General features: G+C 37.6%; 2 protein-coding genes across 11 annotated transcripts in view; one reads left to right on the forward strand and one right to left on the reverse strand.

Moving 5' to 3' along the window:
• LOC122720393 (KH domain-containing, RNA-binding, signal transduction-associated protein 2-like) overlaps positions 1 to 19,217 on the forward strand; it is a 106,511-nt gene extending 87,294 nt beyond the window's left edge. The window contains exons 10-12 of one of the 3 annotated variants that reach the window (XM_043947090.1): positions 7,138 to 7,368; positions 18,137 to 18,513; positions 18,623 to 19,217. The gene's annotated coding sequence lies outside the window, so the exon portion shown is untranslated. The remainder of the gene's footprint in view (positions 1 to 7,137; positions 7,369 to 18,136; positions 18,514 to 18,622) is intronic. The other 2 variants (XM_043947093.1, XM_043947091.1) reach the window with 2 other exon arrangements.
• Positions 1 to 25,557, reverse strand: part of LOC122720392 (transcription factor AP-2-epsilon) — a 236,919-nt gene that overhangs the window by 79,456 nt on the left and 131,906 nt on the right. For 2 of the 8 annotated variants that reach the window (XM_043947078.1, XM_043947077.1), the window contains exon 1: positions 9,635 to 10,037. The exons of the other annotated variants lie outside the window; for them this stretch is intronic. In XM_043947078.1, the coding sequence (XP_043803013.1) occupies positions 9,635 to 9,916 (282 nt within the window). In that variant the 5' untranslated portion in view covers positions 9,917 to 10,037. Of the gene's footprint in view, positions 1 to 9,634; positions 10,038 to 25,557 lie in introns of those variants that run through there. 8 annotated transcript variants of the gene reach the window in all.

A 25,557-nucleotide genomic window follows, 5' to 3' on the forward strand; every position in this document is an offset into this window, starting at 1 on the left:
TTACTCAGCCCCTTGTATATTATTATTACGATACTTGAAACCGATCCCAACCTCTCGAGATGCAGGCTCCCTCGCGCGGAAGCTGACAAGCTCCGGATAAGGGAGGTTTCCCGGTTTGGATTAGGAACAGGTTCGTGCGTCGTATTTCGCCGGTTCGACGACGCTTTTTAATTCGCGCCACTGTGAATGGCGCCATTGAACGCCATTCGATACTACGAGAGAGATTAACTCGCGGAATAATGGAAAGGATAGTATTTGCGAACAGAATGAATACTTTGTCTTCTATCGTCGATTTCTATTTTCGAAGATGCGAAGATGTTGATTTGGACGTGGTTTGTCTTCTTTTGCACGCGTCGATTATCGAGAATAAAATCGACGAGTATATACATATGCGAAGAGTATACTTTAAGAAAGAGATTTTACAAGAATAAGTGATAAGTATTGTCTCGTGATTAATTTCGAATATGGATAAAATTGAAATGGGTTGAAATATTGGAACGGTTAGAAGAAGGATGGTGTACATGAAATATATAATTCGAGATGAAGAATTTAATCTATTGTTCTTAAAAGAGAGAGCGTCAAGTAGGAAAGAAGATGATGATGGAAATTTGAATTTTTAATTTTTGTGTGTGTTTTTTTTTTTGAAATGGACAGATAAGACGAAAATATTATAAATTCCATAACTTCCATGAAATCGGTTTCCACTTCCTCTTTCTCCACCTCGAAAAAAGAATTCTTTGCAACAACAATAAACAATTCAATATTACCATTCAAAAGGATAATGGAATGAAAGGGATACTTTAATGCGGCAAGTTTAAAGACCTTTCCAGCCGAGTGTCGCGATGAGATTTACAAAAGTCCAAGTAAAGCTCGTCGTCTTTCTTTCGCAACGGAAGGATTTGCGGATTGCACGGTGGTTTTCTTCGCTGAGAAAATATTTTTTCTTCCTTCTCGTTGCTTGCTGCAGCTGCCGCAATGCACGGATGACGATACAACCTGAGAATTTATTCAAAGAATTGCTCCTTCCCTCGGACGTGAATTTTAATTCCGTATGTATATTCGTGGATTAAATTTGATCGACTTGTATCTTTTTGATATAATTATTTCGAAGAATATATTTCTATATATCGATTTAGATACGTTTCAATTTTTCGAAACGAATGCTTAATATGTGATTCATCGAGAATCATTCAAACGTAATATTCTCAAACATCTAACAATACAACAATAATATTTTTCTTTAATGCAAATTGAGAAAATAGTGAAATAAATCAAAAGATTATCACTTGGATAATTCTAAGGAAACTTGATACGAGTATTGTAAAATACTAGTTTAATCGCGTATAAATATTGTTGTTTAAGAACTACTTGATTTGAATTTAAAAACGCTAATTATAGATAATTTTTTTTCTACTCTATCTATGTGTGTTACGTTCAAGGTAACAGAAATGATGAAAAATATATATCGTAATTATCAAAATTCTTTTTTCGCTTTGATTTTCCATTCTTTCGTTTGTCGAATTTTATTTCGTTAGATTCATTCAAGGCTTCTTTTATAACAGCAAAAATATACCAGAAATGATAAAGGATTTCTTCTTTATTTCTTTGTGAATATTAATTCACATCATAAAAAACTTGCACTCAACAGCAACTAACACGATAAAAGAAACTCTTCCGTGTAATTTAATTTTTTTAGGATTACGCAAATTACCATAGACGAAGTTAATTCAGGCGGAATTTAATAACTTAATCCTTCTTTTACAACGTGTAATAATCCTTTGGAAGGAAGGAAACGAGAATCGTTTCTTTAACAAAATCCCGCTACGTTTCCAATTCATACGAATTTCCATATTAATAACACATCAATCTTGCAAAATTTTACACGTCTTACGAACATAATGTATACAATCCAAAACGCCTAACTTGCATCTTTATCAAAGATACACTACAAAATCATCCAAGAAGATGGTACATACAAACAAAACCTTAAAGAAAATCAACTAAAAATAAATGGAAACTACTTGAACGAAGAAGCACCCATTCGTTAAGATAATCAGTTTGCTTTAATCACTGTTCTATCTACGTGTACATCTCTCTTTCTTCGCTCGTTACCTGTATATAATCCGTTCATCGATCAAACTTGCTTGTCTAAGCAAATTCACCTAACAAAATCAGAGCAAATCCTCTTGTAATAACTCTATCTTTTATCCTATTCTTGATCCTCAAAAAAGACGTATCCTCCCTAAATACCCAGAATTAAGTTAAACGCGGAGGAGGAACGAATATTTGTGTTGTGTGATCGGGATACGCGTTTTAATAGTATCATTCGATCTACAGTGTGGCGGCTTAACCGCCATGAAAACAAGCGGAAGCGTGTAATTTCTCCTGAGCCGTGAATTGAGTCCGAGTTCCCTTGGATATCGATCCCAGTGATCGCGATCGGACCGGAAATCGTGCACGCAAGGAAGGAGGAGGAAGGAAAAAGACTGGATTATCATTGGCGAAGAATTTTAACCGCTACCTTGGCCGGCCACCGAACAATATATCAGCCGTCGTGGCCGGCGCACACGAGCACGCCGCATGACTGTCATTATCTAAGATGCCACCGCGTGATTTATACGCGGCCTTTTGACTACCGAGTCGAGCCGCTCGCCATTTTTTTTTTTCCGGACGAAAATCTGTCGGATGGACAGGGGACAAGGTTGGAAGTCAGCTAGGATGCTTGTACACGTAGGATGGCTCTTAGGATGGGGAGAGGATGGTTCCTCTGGACATGGTTGGAGAGGGTTTGAATAGTTTTAGAGATATATTTTTCTATTTTGGAGCAATAGGTTTTGAAACGATTTGTCGATTTGTGGAGAGAGTTTGAAAGTGTCGATGGTTTTGGAAGTATAGGTTTCGAGAATGTTGATGATTTTTGGAAGAAAGTATGTTGTGGAAATTTGAGGAAGATTGAAGAGCAATTTTGGAGCAATGAGTTTGCTGATGTTGGAGGAAGTTTGAAAGTGTTGATGCTTTTAGAAGAAAGTTATACTATAAAAATTTGAGAAGTTTTGGAATAATGGATGTGTCAAAGTGGAATCTTTTTGATTTGTAATATTGTAATTCCAAATTGCAAGGATTTGTTAGAGTTTCAATGGAACGGATAAGATTAGAGGATGAATTCCTGATGTTCAAAAGGATTTAGAAGTTTTTGATGGTATAGAAATTTGAAGATATTTTGCAAAAGTATAGTTTCAATAACTATATTACTCGAAAATAATCTATCAATAAAATTGAAATATCGATTTTTCAAAGTATTGAATCGCTAAACGATTGATTCGGTTTGCAGAATAACTTCTATTCGCTACGAATAGAGGATTGAATCATTAATAGACCCTTCGATAGTTTACTCTTCTATGTGCACACAATGTAACGAAGGTTAAACGGCCGGATATAGGGACGAAACGACGTTAAACTATTCGCACGAATCGTACGCAAATTATCCTGAGCGATCGTTTTCGTTGGCGTGTAAATTGCGAGCGATTATGAAGATTACAGGTGTCGTAACCATCCTCTCTCACTCGTGCCGTCCAATTTGTCGGAAATGAAGAGATTTTTGTGTTTTATTACGTAGCAAGAAACGTGTAGGTGACAAAACCACTTGTCAATTCACCTCTGTTGCGTTTGTGTATTCTGAATTGCAAATATCCACCATACCTTGAATATTTTATCGAACCTTTGATCCTTGCGAAGAATTTATCCTTTCTTTCTTTCTTTTTTTCGAAATTTTTCAAAAAAAAAAAAAAAAAGAAAAAATATTCCAAATTTCACTCGACTTCCTCGTTGCAAGTTTCTTTACGGAAGAATTTTGTCTTGCGAGATTTTTTTATTTATCTTTACACTCCTGTCATGAATATTTATTATCTCTGAGAAATCTTTCTCCGAATCGCGTAAGAAATAATCGATAGGCTTCGTATCGCGTGTATTTATCTTCTATTATTATTTACGCGTCTTTGAAATCATACCTTTCGAAGATACCAATCTCTTCATTATCTAAAACCAATTTTCATTCTCGAGTATGAATCGAGGATTCACGAGTATGAACCTCTCTAAACAACATCCACACCGATCGAGGATTTAAGTTACGACTGTTTCTCTTTGACAAGGGTACACTTTCATAACCAGCCGTAATTAAAACTAATAACACGCGCTTCGGCTTCCAATCAGGAAGATAGAATCGCCGTCGAAAACAGACATGAACGATTAACTCTATTTTTTGTTTTGTTCAAAAACTCTTCGTGCCAAGTGAAAGTCTCCGTGATATAACGTTTGTTCAATTATAATTATAATAGGAATTATCGTTATGCAAATGTTTGGATTGAAAATTCGAATGATCAAAGTTTTTTAAAATTCTTATATCCATATTTAAAATATAACGTATCGATGTTAATATTTGTGACGATAATTACATTATAGATGCTGGTACAATTTTTTTGAACAAGAAATTTTATTATATTGAATGCGAAGAGATTCGTTGAAAATTTTTATCGAATTCAATTCGATAAAGAAAGATAGTTCTTTTAGTTTTTACGACGTTGCATGAAGATTAAGTAACTATCAAATCTCTATTCCTTATCGCGATTTCTTAAAACGTTTTTCGAATTTTATGTCTCGTAAAACGATCGTTCGTATACTTGTATGTACGTCTGTTTATGTCTCTTTTCTTATGACACTTTAAGGATGTTTCACTGATGTCATCACAATTTTATTAGTATTTTTACAGCATCATTATAAATTGATCGCGTTTCTTAAAGGGGTTTTACTTCACGATTAGGAAAAATTGATTTAAAAGAAAAAAAATTGGCATAGCAGAAAAAGGTAAATTATCGAGTAAGCCAATTGATCAGAAGCAGGGGTTGTTTAATCATCTGTTTTATTGTATTCGATATTAAAAAAAAAAAAAAAAAAAAATTTCTCTTTCAACATCGCGGAACAAAATTTCTTTTTCAATATTTTCTTTATCGAATTTATCTCCTCATCATCTATATCTCATCGTATTTACTAGAATCTCATCTCATCGTCACACTCTCGTAATTTCGAAAACGACCATCAACAACGTTTATTTGTATCCAAATATCCATTTCTTGCTAAATCCAATATCCTGTAACGCGCGCAATAAATCTAATCCTATAAATCCAATATTATTTCCCTCAAAGTCGAGGTTTGCACGCGGCAATAACAAACTTCACAGTTTAACACCGCGCGCGCGAGAAGGATCGAGAAATGATGATTTTTACGGGCACGTCCAGTGGAAATACGGCTAATGGAATCCACGATGCTATTCTATGGGATCTTGGAATCGGCATCGGGGTAAACACGTTTCGCTGGACCACTGTGTACACACGAGGAACGGCTACATCTCAGGATTGTGCGTAAATAAATTGTCCGTAACTCGCCTCTACAACGTCTACACCGGACCGATATTCGCCTATTATCCTTTCCGGTGTTTCCACGAAAGCCTTTCCTGCGATTTCAATGCGCGGATCTAGGCACCGAGAAATTCTTTATTGCCGTTTCGAAGTCATTAACTCTCCGTTACGCAAATCATTTATTATTTTCAGCGATTTTTTTTTATTTTTATCTTTTTTTTTTTTTTTAATCTTTTTTTATTCTTCTTTTTTTATTTTTCTCTATTTTCTCATTTTTTATTTTCTTATTTTTTTTTTTATTTTTTTCGTCTTGCAGAGAGTGGCTCTCGAAGCCACGGGGGGATTGATTTACGACGGATTTGAAAGATTTTTAATTCGTTTCGCGATAAACGATATGGAAATGAAATAAATTCCTCGGATGATTGTTGTTGTAGTGAATATTTCGAGACGTATCGAGGGAATACATCGAATCGGTGAAATATTATTAAAATTTATTAATTTTCAAAGTAATGGGGACTTTGAGGTAGAGATAATGTAAATTTCTTCGAGGAAATATATGCGTATATCGAATAGAAATTTTATTTCTAATTTAAATATGACGTATTCAAATTCTGCTGATATCGTTGAATCTACATAATCTTATTAGTTAGCGGGACACAAATTGCAAATTTTTGAGTAAAGAAACGTTTAGTCAAGAACGATCCCTTATTAACTTGAATACATTTATTTAATTACAAAGATAAAAAAAAACGATCTTTTAAAATGAAACGATCAGTGAACAAAGAAGAAGAAGAAGAGGAAGAAAAATAATTTTATTTAAATGGCCAATATCTTTACATTTTATTACATTTCGAGCCATAAATAAACATATTATACAACGAAATTACACGCAATAATAAACTTCCCTCTTCGTTTAAATACTCGGACTCGGAAACACACCGTCCACTTTCGATCAATAATCTCTTAATCGAGTCGATCCGTCAAACGTATCTGAAACACACCTGTCCCTCGATACGTTCGATCTAATCCCGCCAACGCGTATCGTCCCACAATATAATACCAACCAAGAGAAAATGTTCCCCGCGATGTGGACACACGGGGATCGAGCAGGAAACGCGGTTAATGGAACCTCTATTAATGTTCGACGTTGGATCTCTTCTTGCGAGACAGCCAGATATATATATATATATGTACGGATAACGCATCTCGTGCGGGATAGGATCGTAGAGATTTTCCCTGAAACCCGTTTCCTGACCTCGTGTGCACAGGCTTGTAATCCTACGACAATCCTGCCTACGCTCTCAGAGCATACCTCTGTCCTCGTTTTCGTGAGTGGACACCGCTTCCTCGATGCTTAACTAGGAGGAGGAGGGGGAGGAGGAGGAGGAACACCCTCGATCTCTTATCTCAAATGCTAACGCGATCCGGACCCGATTCTCCTTACCAATTAGATCCGTTTGCACAACGGAGATATATATCGAGATTTTGTCGAGGATCGTTTCGTTCGAGATCGTATGAGCGATTGTGCGAAGTGAAGTTTGATTTTGATAAGTTCGGGTGATGGAGATAACGGTTGATTTAGCTTTTTAATTTTGTAGATGAAGAAAGGAAAAGAAGAGTCGTTTTTCAATTATCAAGTAATTGTTTATAGTTTTTAAGAGAGAAAATTAATATAGAGGGTGAATTTTGTAATCTTGTTGTTAATATTTCTTTTTTTTTGTTTTAGTTTCTCGTGGGTGTGTAAAATTGAAATGAAAAATTGAAAATTGTATCGAGGATACAATGATTGGGGGACATGGGGATTTTTGCATACGTGTCTCTTATTATTCCAATAATTTTTTGACCGGCAAGAATAATTTCGACGAATTGTTATGGTTAACAGTTGAAGGGAATCTAAAATTCTAAAGGAAGAACCAATCGAGGACGTGCAAATGGCAATTGCCGACCGTTAAGACAGGTAATCGAGAATTTTATGACGAGCGTGAAATTTAGCAAGTATGACGTTTGCTGAAGAATAGTACACGATGGACGTACAACATAAAAAAAAAAAAAAAAAAAAAAACAATTTTGGACAACTCGAAATTTACTTCTTTGTCGCGTTTAACGATCAGCCAACACAGTTATTTGGCTACTTCCTTTCTAATTTTGTTTTTACATCTTGAAGATTATTATTCGCCAAGACGTCGATGCGGTAAATAATGTTTTTAATGTCCCGTTTTAAGATACTTCCGCTATACGAAACGAACTTAATGAATACTTAAGAGAGAACGTTTACACTGCCTTTACGACAGCAATTATAACATTACAGTATGACGCAATGAACGATGATGTACGGTTCGTTATGCGGTGAAAGAAATTTGATAATTGTTTTGAGTTACGTCTCTTGGCGCAGAGGTTATACGAGAGTTTAAAGAGAATGGGATAATTTATCCTAACAAGGTTGCATTTTTAGATAACTTAATATCTTTGGAAGAAGCTAGTAAAAAGGGCTTCCCTTTACAGTTAACGAACTACGATATGAAATTGTTTAGAGAGAATTGGATAGGTTCTAAAGAAATTTATTATAATTACCCATAATTTTTATACATCTCTTTTTAAAGACACCTCGTCGTATTCAATCAATCAAAAACACGCAATAGAAACTATTATATTATTACGAATTTCTCAAGGATATAAGATAAAATTTTCGACCGATTCCTCTTCGATTCGATCGTTTCCGTTTCGAATAGATACAGCCAAGAGAAGTTCCAAGAAGAAAATTTCCAATACGAGAACGCTTTCTAAATTTCCAATTATCTTTAATAAATTCTACGAAATGTCGTGACCACCATCTTTAGAAATCTTTAACGATCTTAAATGCACGCGAGATTTCCAATCGAAAGATCCAATCTTTATTAATCTCATGCGAATCCGACCGAGATGAAAAGATCAATCTCAATCGCGTAAATTTTCCAATTTTTCAAGACGACTCGCCTCGCCATCTTCGATGAATCGTCATCTCGAAAAGAAAAGAAAAAAAAAAGAAAAGAAAAAGACGAGAGAGACATCGAATGGAAAGGGGCGATTTAAGGTTCAACGACCATGCGAAAATCGGATAGAAGAAAAGGGCGCATTATTAGCTATATAAGCGAGGAACGGCATCGCGCTTCCTGGGCCGTAAAGATGACGCGCTAATAGCTTCGTTTTATTATAGTCCTGGATCCAGACACCTGATTTGTTGCCGTATGTCAGAGTTGAATACTGCTCACGACAGTGGAGCAGGTATAACCGATGCGTGGGCGGACAACACTTGAACCGACAGCTGCTCTTTCACTTGCCACGTGAGAATTTAGTTTCTACGCAATGTAGAGATTCGTTCGCCGATGAACAGGGTTATGGAGTACGCTTTAAAAGAGGATAAATGTCATTGAAACGGCGGCGTTTACTCTCAAGTTTCGCGATATGGCACCCTCTCCTCCTGCTTTGACAAGTTTCAGTAGAAACGTCTGGTCCAGGGAGAAATAAAAAAGAAAATAAAAAAAAAAGAAAATCAATTGATTCCACGATGCTCGTTAAGCGTTATCGATTAACAATCTTTCCCTCCTTTCCGTCTTCGCATTTTTCATTCGAGCATATCGATATACGGTGCGTAGATGCTTCAGCTATACGAGTGTTATGGTTTTGAAGAGAATATATTGAAGCATGACAATGAAGTATATACTTTCAAGCTTTCACAATGGAGAAACTTTCCGGCGAAAGGATCTGTAAGTTTTAATTCTAAATTTTTTTTTAAATACGATGGAAGAAAGTTTTCAGAAAGTTTTTAAGATTTCATTCTCTCGAAAATTGGAAAAATCGAATAAAAACATCACAAGATCACGACTTAAAAATTAACAATCGATCTACGATCAAAGCGTAGATAACGCTTACGTATTTAAAACAGGGAATTCGAGATATTGTTTATCATTTAAATTGAGAAATCCCTCCAAAAAGAAAAAAAGAAAAAAAGCCGTACGCAAACTCTTTCAAAATTTACTCCATTCGATTCCATCATCGTATGAATCAGCAAAATCTAATCCAACGATATTAATCGACACGACGAGACGAATCACCATTCACCTCGAAACGAACACCTCTCTCTCTCTCTCTCTTTTTCTCTCTCTCTCTCTCTCTCTCTCCTCCGCGTTGGAAACGAGAAAGAAAGAAAAGGAAAAGAAAAAAGAAAAAAGAAATATTCGACTTACGTCATCTCTGTCCTCGCGGAGATCGTCGTCAGCGCTCTCCTCGAGGACGAAGCCCACGTCGTTGTTGTTCCTGGTGAGTGAGGGCAACTTCCTGGGTGTCAGCTCCTCGCCGTCCGTGTCTCTCTTGCGCTTGCCACCGTCCCTGTGCTCGTTCAGCGTGGTCTCGTGCTCGTCCAACATGTCGGTGACCATCAGTTCCGACTCGACGCTCGTCGGGGATACGACTTCGTCCAGCGGTGACATGGTCGACCTGTCGGCTTCACCGGCCTCCAGCACGGACATGATGGGCCACTTTTCCCGCCGCGGATGCCTCCTCGATGGTCACGATCACCAGAATTCGCGGACAGTCGGCCCTCGTCTTCGACAAGACGAGAGGTGGCAACGAGGCACCTCCACTCTTCAAGTGAGTACGGATCCACGTTCATAGATCCTTCCTTCGAATGCCCAATTTCCTTTCTATTCTCTAACTCTTGTCCATATCATATCCGATAAACGATAAAGCTTCGTTCCAAATAATTCCAGCGCGTTCAATTGATGAACGCTCGTTCGACACTTTCCTTACACGCGTGTACCATAACACTCTCCTCTCGAATTCTTTTCCATTAGAGAGTACGTTGACGTATGCTCGAATCGTTATATATATATATATGTATATGTATATATATACATATATATTTCCTCTCATCGATCAATTTCCTTCGTTCGAGCTCACGTCTTCGATCCACGAACGAATATCCAGGCGATATTCGTTAAGAGCCGGCACGGATTCGAGGATCGTACGTGGCCAAGGATTCGTACATTCGTGACGAGTCCCCCGAAGACGCCCTGCCCGAAGACAATGGGCTGATAAATCGCCTGTCCCCGATAACGGTGCCGCTCACCGGTAAACAGAATCCCGGCCAGAGCACATCCAATTTTCCAAACGAGCCTGACCTTCTTTTTCCTCTCGGTGGCGAGCAGTCGGCCGATCGAGCGGCGCAGCCAACGTCGAGGAACACCTGCTGGCTCGAACGTGAAACGGTCGCGGAATCACTATCGACTCGAACCTAACGATTCCAACATCCTTTTCTTCCCTTCCTCTCTCTCTCTTTCTCTCTCTCTCTCGAGTCTCTTCCGCTTTTATCACGAGTTCTTCTTATTCTTCTTCTTCGAGTTTCGGACAGAGAGTTACTCGGGTAGAGTTTTTAGAGTAAAAAGAGGGAAGGGGGAATGGGAAAGTATCGAATTCGATAGCGGAGCAAGATTTCGCGAAAGGAACGATCGACTTCGAAGCCACGAAGATTCACGTGTGCGTGAGGCGCGCAGCTTGGAAACCAGACGTAAAACGATCCCGCGGCGCGCGTCTCTCTGCGGGCATTAAAGTCTCCCGGCTTTCCACCGGCGGCCCTCCACTGATCGATGACGCAGGAAACCTGAATTCTTGCGGCCGATCTTCCCCGCTCGGTTTAATAACACACCGCTCGGCCACTCGGTGTAATTAAACTCCTCCGGCCGATTACACGGGCCGATGTTGATCCGCGTTCGGGATTAGCATCGCCCGCTCGAAAATTGCGCGGGATCCTTCGAAGGACGTTACGATACGAGGGAGAAAGAAGAAGATGACACGACGGGGAACTCGTGCGAACTCGTGGACGAGAAGGATCGACAAGAATCGTTCGAGGCGCAGACGCGCTGAGAAATGACGCACAAAAAAAAGAAACGTCAGACCGGTGGCGAGCAACGGTCACGTGGCGCGTAATCACGTTGCCGTGGCCTTTCCGCTACCGTTCTCGCATCCGCAACCTCGTTACGGATCCCGATTTCACCGTGGAATCGTGTCGCGGACGATCTCTGCTACCGGTAATACGATTGCACCCGATCGATTCCCGCACACACTTCCTGCCCTCATCACGACTCCCGATCCTGCTCCACGCTCGATACCACCACCTCGTGCATACCCACGATTCTCGCACACGCTCATTCTTCAGGACGCGTTCCAATCGATCGAAATCCTCCTCCCAGATCCGAGATCCTCCTCTCCTTCCTTCCTTCTTTCGAGCAATTTTAGTTACTCGAAATTTTATCACTCGTTTTCGAACCAACGTTCGTAAACACAACGTTGCACCACTTGACACGTCGCGCTCCACTTGATCTCAGTTTCTATCTTTTCCCTCGTGTATCTTTTCCCGTATCGAACCAGTCCATTCAAAATCGTTCACAATGCCGGATAACAAAACAACAGCAGCACGCGCGTGATTTTCCTTTCGACACACGGTGATCCGGTCCAGTGATCCGTGTTACGCAACGATCAACTTAGTCCACGTCGTCGTCACGAAACATCCTCGAGAGAGAGAAAGAGAGAGAGAGAGAGAGAGAGAGAGAGAGAGAGAGAGAGAGAGAGAGAGAGAAAGAGCGAGAGAAACGGCGAATCCCTCGGGGGCCGTGCGACGGATGTTGACGTTCCGTGGCGGATTCTCCGCGGTCTCGATCTCTCAGTCACGTGGTCGCCAGTGTCACGTGGGGGCGGAGAGGGCGGCCGCGAGGGCAGGAGGGGGCGGACGATGGTTGGCGACGAGTTGCGACGACGAATACGAGAACGCGGGCCCGCGATTTTCGAATTCGATCGAAACCGAGAAAAACCGTTTGCAGAATCGAAGGCCGGAAGAATCGGAATCGTAGAAATCGCGTATCGTATTCGAAGGTCGGCGAGGACCGATCGTGCGACACCGCGTTGCCGCGCGCGCCTCTCGAGAATGGCCTAGAGGCGAAAAGAGGAAAGGATCTCCTCGAGTGGCGCCGCCCGCGGCAGGAGGGGGCAAATCTCTCTCTCTCCTTCGCCGAGAGCGAGTGTCGGACCCGCGCGATATGCCCGCTGGACCACCACCACCATCACTACTACCGTCGTCTCCTCTTGGCCGCCGCTTCCATCCTCCGCCCGGCCGCCACCACCGCGCGCTACCAGGGCCGACGATGCCATCGCCGGTATCACCATCGCCGGCTCAGCTTCGTCCACCTTCGCGAGAGAGAACGCCACCCGATACCAGCTGTCCTCCGCGGCTCTCGTCTCCCTTTCTCCTCCGCCACCACCTTCCCCGAGAACCGCTCTCCTCTTCCGACCGTGCCCACTCTCCAACCGATTCCCCACCTCGCGACCGGCAACGGCAACTTGTCTCCGTTCGACCAGCCTCGCCGCCTCCTCGTCTCATCCCCCGGAGAGACGTATCGCAGCAGATGATACCGGCGGAACCCTAGCATTTGCCCTAGGATCTTCCTTGTTTCTTTTTTTCTTTTTATCTTGTCCACGCACGATTCTGTTTCTCTGCCTCTTCTTGTCGCGTTGGCTTTCTATTTGGATCTTCTATTGGATCTCTGTGGCGAGATTCGCTTGTCTTTTCGAATTATAAATGGAGTTGATTGGAATCGGACAATCGTTCGGATCGATTGTAATTGTTTATTAGTGAAGATGTTGAAAGATTTTCCGTTGAAAGATGAATGTAATGGATCCGTATACACGGATTGAAGTGGAAGAATGTTTGAAAGGAATATGAAAGTATATTCCTTGTAGATCATAAAGATATTTAAATTATTAAATTAGCACGAGTCACTTACTAATAGGCTGATCTATCTGTTCAAATATCGTTGTGTTTAAAACAGTTTATGAAAAAGAATAATCTGTATAATCTTAATAATCGTGTTTACATTCTATTGTAATAATGTTTTTAAAAATTTCATGCAAAATATCATAATGCCTATCCGGTTATTTTATGCATTTTTGCATACCGCGCGTATTCTGCAAGCTTTTTCGCGTTCAAATTTTGCATAATTCCATAAATATATATCTGCGATTTATATGTAACTCATTTTTTTTTTTACTATAAACCATACTTTATAAATCTGACGGATTCTATCGATCGCCCCAATTCCAACTCACGATCTTCAACGAGTCGTTTAATAATGAACAGGTAACGTCTTATACTTTCGCTAATTTTCGCCTCATTACAACCGCAATCAATCTGTCAACCGAGATCGAGACGGTATCAAAGCCGGCCGGGGATCATTACTTCCGTTTCGTGTTGCGTGTTCAGTGCTGTGACAGTGGACGTCGACACCTCGCGATCCTTTTTGCCCGATCATCTCTTTAAATCGCTACCAAGCTTTTAGCGATCCGATCGATCCAAGTTAAATCGCGTTCGACCGGTCTCCCCCCCCCCTCCCTCCCACCCTCGTCGTCCACCCTTGCTTTCTTCGTGTTCTTCGCCCGGTGTCTTCGTTTTCTTGTCACTCTACTAATTAGCATCCCGTAAGCAGAGAGCGACGCTATGCTCTTATTTCTTAGGATACGATGCTTCGATGCTTTTAATCGACGTATGATTGAATGTGAATATTATTTTATCGAAGGGAAGGGAAAGAAAAAGTGGCGCAATAAACGTGGCGATAACGTTTTCTCTAATCAAGTCTTGTTGTCAGTCTTGTACTTTTGTTTTGGTCGAAATTATTATTCGAGAGGAAAGATTGGTTAAAGCGATATGAAACTTGATTGAACTTTTTTTTTTATTTTCCGATCGAGGAATATTAAATATTTATCAAGCGAGAATGTAAATTTGAAGCTGAGTTATGTTATATATTAATATAATAATAAAAAAAGAACTATTGCTGATTGAAATATTGTAGATTTCAATTATTGAGGCAGAATGAATTATTGTATACGCGTATTGGAAAACTCGTAATGCTCGATCGATCTTGTCTTATTGTTCGAACAAATGCGTTTGAAAATGAAACGTTACAAGATATTGGCATAATCTTCAAGAATCAAGCGATCTAGACGGATAACCATTTGATATAATCACCTTTGAAAATCTTCGATATCTCGGAAAATCTAAGAAACCAGTGAAGAATATCCACGGAATTGAAATTATAAAACAGATAAATAATCTCAAAGTTCTCCAATTTTCCTAGAATATGAAATGAAATGAGTATACGAATTCGAGTTTCCAATCGAATTAATTAATTTTCTTCTTCGATAATCATTTTCGATCGATTAATTTACCATAACGTAACGCAATTAAAATCGCGATTTTTATATCCCTCCGTCAAGAGAGATCGTTAATAATCGATATTTTTATGAATAACGCAGAGTAAAAAAAAAAAAAATGTCGGCATCCTGTGACAGGATCGCGTATACAGGGAGACATTCCTCCATACGTTAACCCAAATATGAGCAACGGCGAACGTGAAATAAGACGCTCATTAAGAAGGAATGTTTTGCTGAGAAACGGTTAGCAACGGTATATAATTTAAACTTGCAATAAACTTGCTTTAGAGCACACGTTGTTCTATTACCTCATGTTATATGCCGCGACTAATATTCGCGCAAAAACCAACAAACGAATAGGAGGTAACCGCCTCAACCGCGGATTTATGGTGGAATAACTGAACTGTAATCGGTTGTGAATTACGCGTCCATTGCCAACGATTACGTCATAAGTACCAATTTTCAAGAAATATTGTACCTCTTCTGAAAGGAAAACTATTGTTGCTTCCAATTACGGTGTTCTAACAGCCTTTTATATATATTTTTTTTTTTTCTTTCTTTCTTTATATAATCTTTATTATCGAAAATTTAGAGTTCATTCAGAAGTTTCGGTTTTATGCGTTTTAACATTTCCATACAAATTTCTTTATTTATTCCTTTAACTCTTTCCTCTTTTTCCTACCTATTTTGAACGTTTGATCGTGGAGAGATTTACCACAAATTAATCGAGATTTTTAATTAATATTCGTGTTATCCTCTTTTCTTAAATTAATATTTTGTTGGAACGTCTATGAACGTCGAATTATGAAATCGATTCGATCCCTTTTTTTACTACTGGGAGGAGATCGAACTACTGGGAGGAATAATTGAAGATGTTGTGTTCTTATCCCGAGGATATCGATATCAGGATTTAACGAGTGAAAATATTCGGGTCAGATGAATAGGAACTGGCAACAGCGGACCTTGGAATCGCAGCTCCTCCAAAGGAGGCTGGTCCCTCCAACATACCAAGACGGATCACCTCTTTTTTCCTCTTCCTCTCTCCGCGCTTTACGCACACCTGTCCAGCTTGGACTCGAGATCTGATCCCGCTTCCTATAATCTTTCTCTTACTTCTCTTCGTTTCTCTCCTTCTTTTAAACTTTTAGCTTTTAAACAATTGATAATTCATTTCTTATGCGATCTGATAACAAGATAAAATTGTAAAAAAAGCCTAAATAAATGTGCAAAGACAGGCTCTAATTGTCTAGAAATAAGTAATGTTACGTAAAATTTGCGATGACGTAAGTAATAATGAATTTAACAATTTTACAATACAGAAGAGTATTATCCTGATTGTACCAAACTAAATAATCCTAACTAAAATTTCGCGACGAGGAAAAAAGTATTCATACAAAAATATCGAACAATATCCATCCATATTTTTGTACAATTTGCCCACCACGCCTCCTGAAATCTTCGATTAAATCTCTTGGAAGGAGAACTTCCAATCGAAAACGTTGTACAAGCATCACGAGAAACAAGGATCACTCGCGAGAAAGCCACCCACGTGCGTAATTATGAGATCACTGCCGAAAACAGCAGTGGATCCATGTCCAATGGGGGAGAAAAAGGCGGTTGTGGAGAGGAGGGAGGGGGGAGGGGGACAGGGAAGGGGAACGAGCAAAAAGGAGAATGGTTAACGAACTCGTTCGACGCATTCCCCGTGTCAGGATACAAGGGGAGATACGTCGGCCGTGTTACAAGAACGTTGCTCGATATATCGTGACGTAAGCGAGGGAATTTCGAGGAGAACGAGCGCGACGCTCGTTCGAAACGCTTCTATGAAAGTGGAACGACGCTTGTTTCTCGCTGATTTACAATGTGTTACCTGTGTAAAAATAGACCGCGATCTATAAACGAGATATACGACCGTGTAAAATTCATTGTAACTGGGAGGGAAAAAATGAAAAAAAAAGAAAGAAGAAGAAGAAGAAGAAGAAAAGAAAAGGAAAAGAATAAAAAAAAAGATAGAGAACGAAATTTGCAACACCTTTGCTCGGTAATATAATACGATTGGTTGGACGATGGTCGTTGCGATTTATGGTGATTCGAACTCTGTGGCAACAATATTTTCCGACGTGATTATTACAAATTGGTTCGCGATACGATATTTTTGTCGACGAGTGTAATTCATTTCAATGCTTTTTTTGCCTTGTTGCAATATTTTACGTACACGGTGTAACGAAAGAAAGATGCTTAAATTCTAGAATTTAAACTATTAAATTTACGCAATTACGTAAATTCTTTGATGGAATTTTGAATCGGAAAATTACAAAGTAATAATTTGATTTAATTCCAATTCTTCTTAAAGATACGTTTCATCTTAGAAACCTTACCCACGAATCAAGAGATATTCATCTTGGATCCAGATTAGATTAGATACATACGTATTCGTTTAAATATCGATTTCTCTTGGGCGTTATTCCCGCGTATATATTTCAACACCCTGTATATTTCGCGTGTGACGAAACACGATCGTCGAACGAGAGGCGAAAGAGATACGTTTTTCAGATTAGAGGAGGATTGCTCGATAATGGTGGATACGTCTTTCGGGTGTGGGACGGGGCGTGCATTGACGTTCCCCGGAGAAATCTTTGAGCATATTTTCACGTCTCTTGTAAGGGTGTCTCTGCCGGATGCAGATAGCGGAGGCCGTGTCGCACAATATGTGGCCACGTATGGAAGCCGCACAATGTCCCTGATGGTAAAGGCCATCCAACCTGCACGATACGACGTAATACTGGCTCGGATAATATATTGCTGTACAAATGGCGCAAAGCCCCCTTCTCCTCCCCCTCCCCCTCCCCTCTGCCTTCACCTGTATCCGCTTATCTCCGCTCGATTTTCTCCGCGAGCGTTTTCTGCCGGCTTTCCGTCCCTGCCCTCGCGTCTTATTTTTCCCCCCGAAAAACGCGAAAAATCGCTCCCTCGGATGGACCTATTTGTCACTCGTCTCGCGCGCGTCCATATAATGGGATAAACGAGTTGAAACGTTATTAGGGAGTATGGGGGAGGGGGGGGGGGGAGTGATCGAGAATTATTTACTTTGACGAGAGAGCCGTTTTGATGTCGTAGCAAGAATTTTTATGCGATCATTGGACGATTATTGGAAACGTGTTTGAAGGTTTCAAGAGATGAGGAATCTCGAGATCGCTTTGCCTTACGAAAGAATTCGTCGAGAATCGTGAAGAGAAGAAATTAATTACAAAGTAGATTAGATTTTTGATCCTGAGATGGGTTATTCTGTAATTGTGTGAAAATTGTCACCAATATGTCTGAATTATATAGAAAAGAGCGAGTTAAAAGATATTAATTTCCAATATCGTGATACGATATAGTAGAATTTTTCACAGAAACGATAAATCCCTCTTTAAATATTTCCAATATTTGAATCATTTTTACATCTTTCCTTCGAATTTGATTCAACGTAAACGTGTTGCTTGCCATAGATCGTGGAAGCTGAAGACCGGTGGACGAGGGAGCAGGAAACAATTTAAGCAAGGAAAAGCCACGGGAATAAATGCGAGCACCGATTACCAGAAAATCACGTTGCCAATTGCGTGCCGCTGGATCGAAACGTTACGATCGCAATCATTTGACCGTTCGGACGACCGGGCTCGTCGACCATTGCCATTTCGCTTCTTATCCATTTACCCGCGAATGATAATGGTAAATAGGCGTGGCCGAGTCGAGATTTGTTATTACAATCACGTCTTAGACGTCGAATTGCGAGAGTCGCTTCAAATGCAGCCACGAATCGAGCCGATTTTTCCTCCTCCAACTCGTCGTTCCAACCTTCTTTTTCACCCGATTCTATTCGAATTAGGTACGTACCATTTCTGTCATCTTTCTTTTTATCAGATGCTTCAATTTCGAAGCATTCGTTTATTTAAACATATTTCATCGTACTATAATATTTATTCGAACAATTTCAGAAAGATTCAACATTGAATGGACAAATGGATGGAAAATGGACAGATAGATTTCCTTCACGAGGGAAAAATCAAATGGAACGAAGATGCACGATTATCATCTTTTTAACGTGTTATCCCTTAACGAACCACGGACAATTCGTTCGACACTTTACGATAACATGTTATTTGCATGTATAAGCGGCTCGATCATCCAATAAATTACGAACTTATTACTTTACGATCTTTCTATATTACGTAATGTACGTAATTACGTGACGTCGCTCGTAGGTGTCATTCATAATCATCGTTATTCGTCTCGTAAATGATATATTGGCGGAGGTGCATTTAAAAGGATCATCGTCTCAAACAATTTTTTCCCTCTTTTTCTTTTTCCTCTTTCCTTCTAAACCGAGTCGAAGGCTCACACGTGCTCCTCGTAAAAAGTCGTGAAGTAAATCGTAAATATGCTCGATTTATATAAACCATAAAAATCGAATCCTATTACAAAACAGTGACACGCGCGTGGAAAAACGAGAGGAAAAAGATTAGAGAGAGAGAGAGAGAGAGAGAGAGAGAGAGAGAGAGAGAGAGAGAGAGAGAGAAGAGAGAAAGAAGAACATAACGGGATCGTGACGTGTATCTGTTTCATTCCCATTAACCGATTAACCGATTGGCGAAGATCGAACCTTCTCAGTCGTTAAAGCGGATCGATAAAATCCTCTACTAGATATACTCTGTCGGTGAGATAAAACTGTTACGCTCGTAAAATCGATAGAATAACAATTATTAATTTTAAAACTTGCTTGAACACGTGAAACGCGAAGCTCAAGATACACAGTGTACATTTATTTAATTCTTCGCGTGTTTTAATTTCAAAATATACATTTTGTATTTGATTTTTTTGTTAGATTTTGAGTGTTTTATCACACATGTATATGTAACTTTTAGTTTTAATTTTCCAAATATATTTTAAATAATAAAAAACTTTGTTATTCATTTTGAACACGATTCCTTTTTTCCAGAGAATTCATCAATTTGTCTCCTCCAATCCTTCCTCCATCGTTCCTCGCCATGATTTTAAAAAAAAAACAAGAAAAATCGTTCTTGTTCGAGAAACAAATCGTACAACCGCTTTCCTCGAAAGCAGAAAAAAAGAAAAGTACACGACCTCCTCCCATACCCAATCTCATACCCTCCCTCCTCGTCCCTCAAACGAAGACATTCCACTGTGAAATCGTAAATACACAAAGCCAATTCCCTCCCCGCTTTATCGTTGGAGCGCAATCGCGAAACGATCTCGGATCGATACGGCGAGCAGCAGGCCGAGTGGGACGAGAACGAAGAAAAAGAAATCTCGCGCGCTTGAGCAAAGAAGAGAGGAAAAAGCAAAACGAGGCGTATTCGATTCTACTCGGCCATTAGGGCACACAGCATCCACGTGAGCCCCATTCCTGGAGCCCAGGCCTGGTTGCGGTTTCGCGATCGAGGAGCGGTGGATCCACGCCGATCAGAATCTCGTTCCAACGATATCGTATTCGTTTCGTGAAGGCTGCGTTATCCGCCGTCCTTCTCCCTCCAACCGATATTCCATTCCGTTCTCAATTTCAAAGACCGGCGATCGTCCAACTTGCAGCATCGATTCGAGCTCGAAGGAACGATAGATCACGCGGATCACTACGTCCCCTGGACGACGACTTCGTGATCCCGAGGATGACGAGATCCAACGCCGTTACGAGGGACTCGAGACTCGAAGTGAGTATAAGGAAGATCTAGAGACGCAAGGATGGAACGCGTGTGTTTAATACAGGACGGGCTTGTTACGCGGCCGAGTTATGGGGATACGCGTTACGTGAGAGAGATTTGGAGTACACTGGTTGGATATACGAGGAGAACGATTGGTGAAACGGTGGGATGATTGATAAGCGGCATGGATAGAGAGGATCGAGAATGCGATCGAGAATTGACGCGGTAGTGATAGATATAAGTATATATGTAAAGATTTATATATTGTAAATTTGTGTGTGAATTGAATATCATTGGAATTTGTACAACATATTTTGTATCAATTTTATTTAATAAATATATATTATTTTTCACTGTATATTGTTTACTTTTATTGAATCATTCCACAACCCATTTCCTAATAAAACCACATAAGATATTATAAATAATAAAAATAATGTGCTCAGTATAATCTTTAATTAATCAAAAATTTAAAAAATTATTAAAAACGCTACAAAAAATAACAGGCAGCACCACAGAAAATAAGTATGCGAGGAGAAAACATCTACATGCACGGAAACGGAAAAAAAAGCAATGAGACTCTAAAGAAAAAGGTAACAATAAGAAAAAAAATAAAAAAAATAAGTACCAAAACGGTAAGTATATGATAAATATGTAAAAACTCCTTTTAAATTATATTCTCCTAATAAAAAAGAAAATTTTTGATATAAAGATTCGATCTATTCCTCGACTACGTGACAATTTCTAAGAATTTACCATCAGTTTCAAGAATTTTAGAGATTCCGAGAATATGACGTGATTTCTTGGAAAAATTTCTCGATCGACCTCCTATCAGATCATGTTCTCCTAATACAAATTCGAATTATTGAACAAAAGTTTCATTCCATCGAAAATTTGACGTCAGTTCCAAGAATTTCAGAGATTCCGAGAATCTGACGTCATTTCTTGGAAAAATTTTTCGATCGACCTCCTATCATATCATGTTCTCCTAATACAAAATCGAATCTTTGGATAAAAGTTTCATTCATTCGAAAATTTGAAAATTTCCGAGAATTTGACGCCAGTTCCAAGAATATCGGAAATTCGGAGAATATAACGTCATTTCCAAGAATTTTAGAGATTCCGAGAATTTGACGTCATTTCTTGGAAAAATTTTTCGATCGACCTCCTATCATATCATGTTCTCCTAATACAAAGTCGAATTTTTGGACAAAAATTTTTCTACGATCGAGGAATTTCGGTGCTAACCTTGTTTTTTAAATATCTCGCTTATTATTCAAGATATTGAAAAATGTTTCGAATAAAAGTTGAATGGTGTCAAAAGGGTTATATTCTGGTGCTCCCATTTTTTTCGTAGGTTGACCAATAAAAAACTTTTCGAGCTTAACTTTATTTTTTTATATATTATCATACTCTTTTTAAAGCACCAATAGATGTATCATGGAATTTCCCATAGAAAAGTACTAAGCCACTTATAGCAAAAAACCATTAGTTTAAAAGATATTTAAATAAATTTGTTCATTTTTTAAACCATAAGTTTTTCGCTATGTATGGTTCAGTACTTTTTTATAGAGAATGCCAAGAGGTATCAGCTAATGTGAAAAAAATGTGTAGTTCCATTTGAAGAAACAACATTTACCTTTACAAATCCTTAACCCTTTTATGTATAAAAAAATTAATAGCAATGGGATATACCCCATTGGAAACCACGCAACTTTTATTCGAAACATTTTTTAATATTTCCAAGAATAAGCGAGATACATCAGATAATGTTATTCGGTCACTCGATATAAAAAATGATGCAAAAAATCATCAAAAACGATGGAAATATTCCAAATAAAAGAAATACACCCTTTGAGTTTTTTAAAAATTAAAAAAATGATAAAAAACGCACTAGAAATGACAGCATTCGTTGTAAAACATAAGTATTCAAAGAGAAAACATCTAAATTTATATAAATTGTAAAAAAAAATGTTTTAAAGCTTCAAAGAAACGGCAACAGTAAAAAAAATGGTAAAGAATTAAGTAGGAGAACGATAGATATGTGATAAATGCGAAAAAACTCCTTTTAAGTTATGTTCTCCTAATACAAAGTCGAATTTTTAGCCAAATGTTTCGATGTATCGTTCGAACACTCGAAAATTTCCAAGAATTTGACGTCACTTCCAAGAACATTAAAAATTCTAAGAATTTGTCCTCTGTTCCAAGAATTTTAAAAATTCCGCGAATTTGACGTCACTTCCAAGAATTTTAGAGATTCCGAGAATTTGACGTCATTTCTTGGAAAAATTTTTCGATCGACCTCCTATCATATCATGTTCTCCTAATACAAAGTCGAATTTTTGGACAAAAATTTTTCTACGATCGAGGAATTTCGGTGCTAACCTTGTTTTTTAAATATCTCGCTTATTATTCAAGATATTGAAAAATGTTTCTAATAAAAGTTGAATGGTGTCAAAAGGGCTATATTCTGGTGCTCCCATTTTTTTCGTAGGTTGACCAATAAAAAACTTTTCGAGCTTAACTTTATTTTTTTATATATTATCATACTCTTTTTAAAGCACCAATAGATGTATCATGGAATTTCCCATAGAAAAGTACTAAGCCACTTATAGCAAAAAACCATTAGTTTAAAAGATATTTAAATAAATTTGTTCATTTTTTAAACCATAAGTTTTTCGCTATGTATGGTTCAGTACTTTTTTATAGAGAATGCCAAGAGGTATCAGCTAATGTGAAAAAAATGTGTAGTTCCATTTGAAGAAACAACATTTACCTTTACAAATCCTTAACCCTTTTATGTATAAAAAAATTAATAGCAATGGGATATACCCCATTGGAAACCACGCAACTTTTATTCGAAACATTTTTTAATATTTCCAAGAATAAGCGAGATACATCAGATAATGTTATTCGGTCACTCGATATAAAAAATGATGCAAAAAATCATCAAAAACGATGGAAATATTCCAAATAAAAGAAATACACCCTTTGAGTTTTTTAAAAATTAAAAAAATGATAAAAAACGCACTAGAAATGACAGCATTCGTTGTAAAACATAAGTATTCAAAGAGAAAACATCTAAATTTATATAAATTGTAAAAAAAAATGTTTTAAAGCTTCAAAGAAACGGCAACAGTAAAAAAAATGGTAAAGAATTAAGTAGGAGAACGATAGATATGTGATAAATGCGAAAAAACTCCTTTTAAGTTATGTTCTCCTAATACAAAGTCGAATTTTTAGCCAAGAGTTTCGATGTATCGTTCGAACACTCGAAAATTTCCAAGAATTTGACGTCACTTCCAAGAACTTTAAAAATTCTAAGAATTTGTCCTCCGTTCCAAGAATTTTAAAAATTCCGCGAATTTGACGTCATTTCCAAGAATTTCAGAGATTCCGAGAATTTGACGTCATTTCTCGGAAAAATTTTTCGATCGACCTCCTGTCATATCATGTTCTCCTAATACAAAGTCGAATTTTTGGACAAAAGTTTCATTTATTCGAACATTTGGAAATTTCTGAGAATTTGACGTCAGTTCCATGAATTTCAGAAATTCTGAGAATTTGACATCATTTCCAAGAATTTTAGAAATTCCGAGAATTTGACGTCATTTCCAAGAATTTCAAAGATTCCGAGAATTTGACGTCATTTCTTGGAAAAATTTTTCGATCGACCTCCTATCATATCATGTTCTCCTAATACAAAGTCGAATTTTTGGACAAAAGTTTCATTTATTCGAACATTTGGAAATTTCCGAGAATTTGACGTCAGTTCCAGGAATTTCAGAGGTTCTGAGAATTTGACGTCACTTCCAAGAATTTTAGAGATTCCGAGAATTTGACGTCATTTCTTAGAAAAATTTTTCGATCGACCTCCTATCATATCATGTTCTCCTAATACAAAGTCGAATTTTTGGACAAAAATTTTTCTTCGATCGATGAATTTCGGTGTTAACTTTGTTTTTTATATATCTCGCTTATTATTCAAGATATTAAAAAATGTTTCAAATAAAAGTTGAATGGTTTGAAAAGGGCTATATTCTGGTGCTCTCGTTTTTTTCGTAGGTTGACCAATAAAAAACTTCTCAAGCACAATTTTATTTATTTTAATGGTATCATATACTTTTTCATGCACCAATGAATGTGTCATAGAATTTCCTATAGAAAAGTACTAAACCATTTATATTAAAAAACCATTAATTTAGAAGTTATTATTTAGTTAAATTTGTTTATTTCCTAAACTATAAGTTTTTTGATATATATGACTTAGTACTTTTTTATATAGAATGGTAAGTGACATTAACTATATTAAACTGTATTAAATGACGTCCAATTCTTTTTAAATACTAACATTCACTTTTATAGATGCTTTTATGTATAAAAAAGTATGATACTTTTTTTTATACTCACCTTTTATACTTACCTTTCATACTTACCTCTTATACTTACCTCTTAAATCAGCCATATTTTCAAGATTTAATCATTTTTTAACAATTTACTTAATTCTAAGGGATTGAAGAAGGATATGTAGGATGGGCTATGTAATATTATTATCTTAATATCTCATTAATTTTTCATAATATTAAAAAATGTTTTGAATTAAAGTTGTACGATTTCATAAAAAGAATATTCTGATGTTATGAATTTTTTTTACAAATAAACATATGGATGTTAGTTTTATTTTTTTAGGACAGTAGTGTTATAACACTAATAGATGAAACTCAATATTCTTTTTAAAAAAAGTACTAAGCTTATTATAGCATTTGTTTAAGAAATATTATTTCAAATTTAATCGTTTTTTAAACTACAAATTATTTGCCATATAAGCTTTAATACTTTTTTATAAAGAACAGCGAGATCTATTGGACCATTATAAAACGTATGCTTCTATTCAAAAAATTGACTCATAATCTTTTATAAATCCTCCACAAGTCAACGTATAAAAAAATTAATAACATCAGAATATATATTTCTCGAAATATTTTATCTGAAACATTTCTTAATATCATTAAAAATTATTGAATTTATATATACATATAAAATACATCTAGTGAGGTAGGTGTAATAAAAAAAAAAAAAAGTACAACGTATATCTATACAACACAATTTATTGTTCTTTTATTAAATATATTCTAACAATATTTACATAAATATTTATTCTTACAAATATTCAAGTTTCACAAATTATTATATCGCTTATTATAATTACACAC

Source organism: Apis laboriosa, unplaced genomic scaffold (genome assembly GCF_014066325.1).
Source record: "Apis laboriosa isolate Shangri-la unplaced genomic scaffold, ASM1406632v1 scaffold12_cov154, whole genome shotgun sequence".
In the NCBI taxonomy this organism is placed as follows: domain Eukaryota; kingdom Metazoa; phylum Arthropoda; class Insecta; order Hymenoptera; family Apidae; genus Apis; species Apis laboriosa.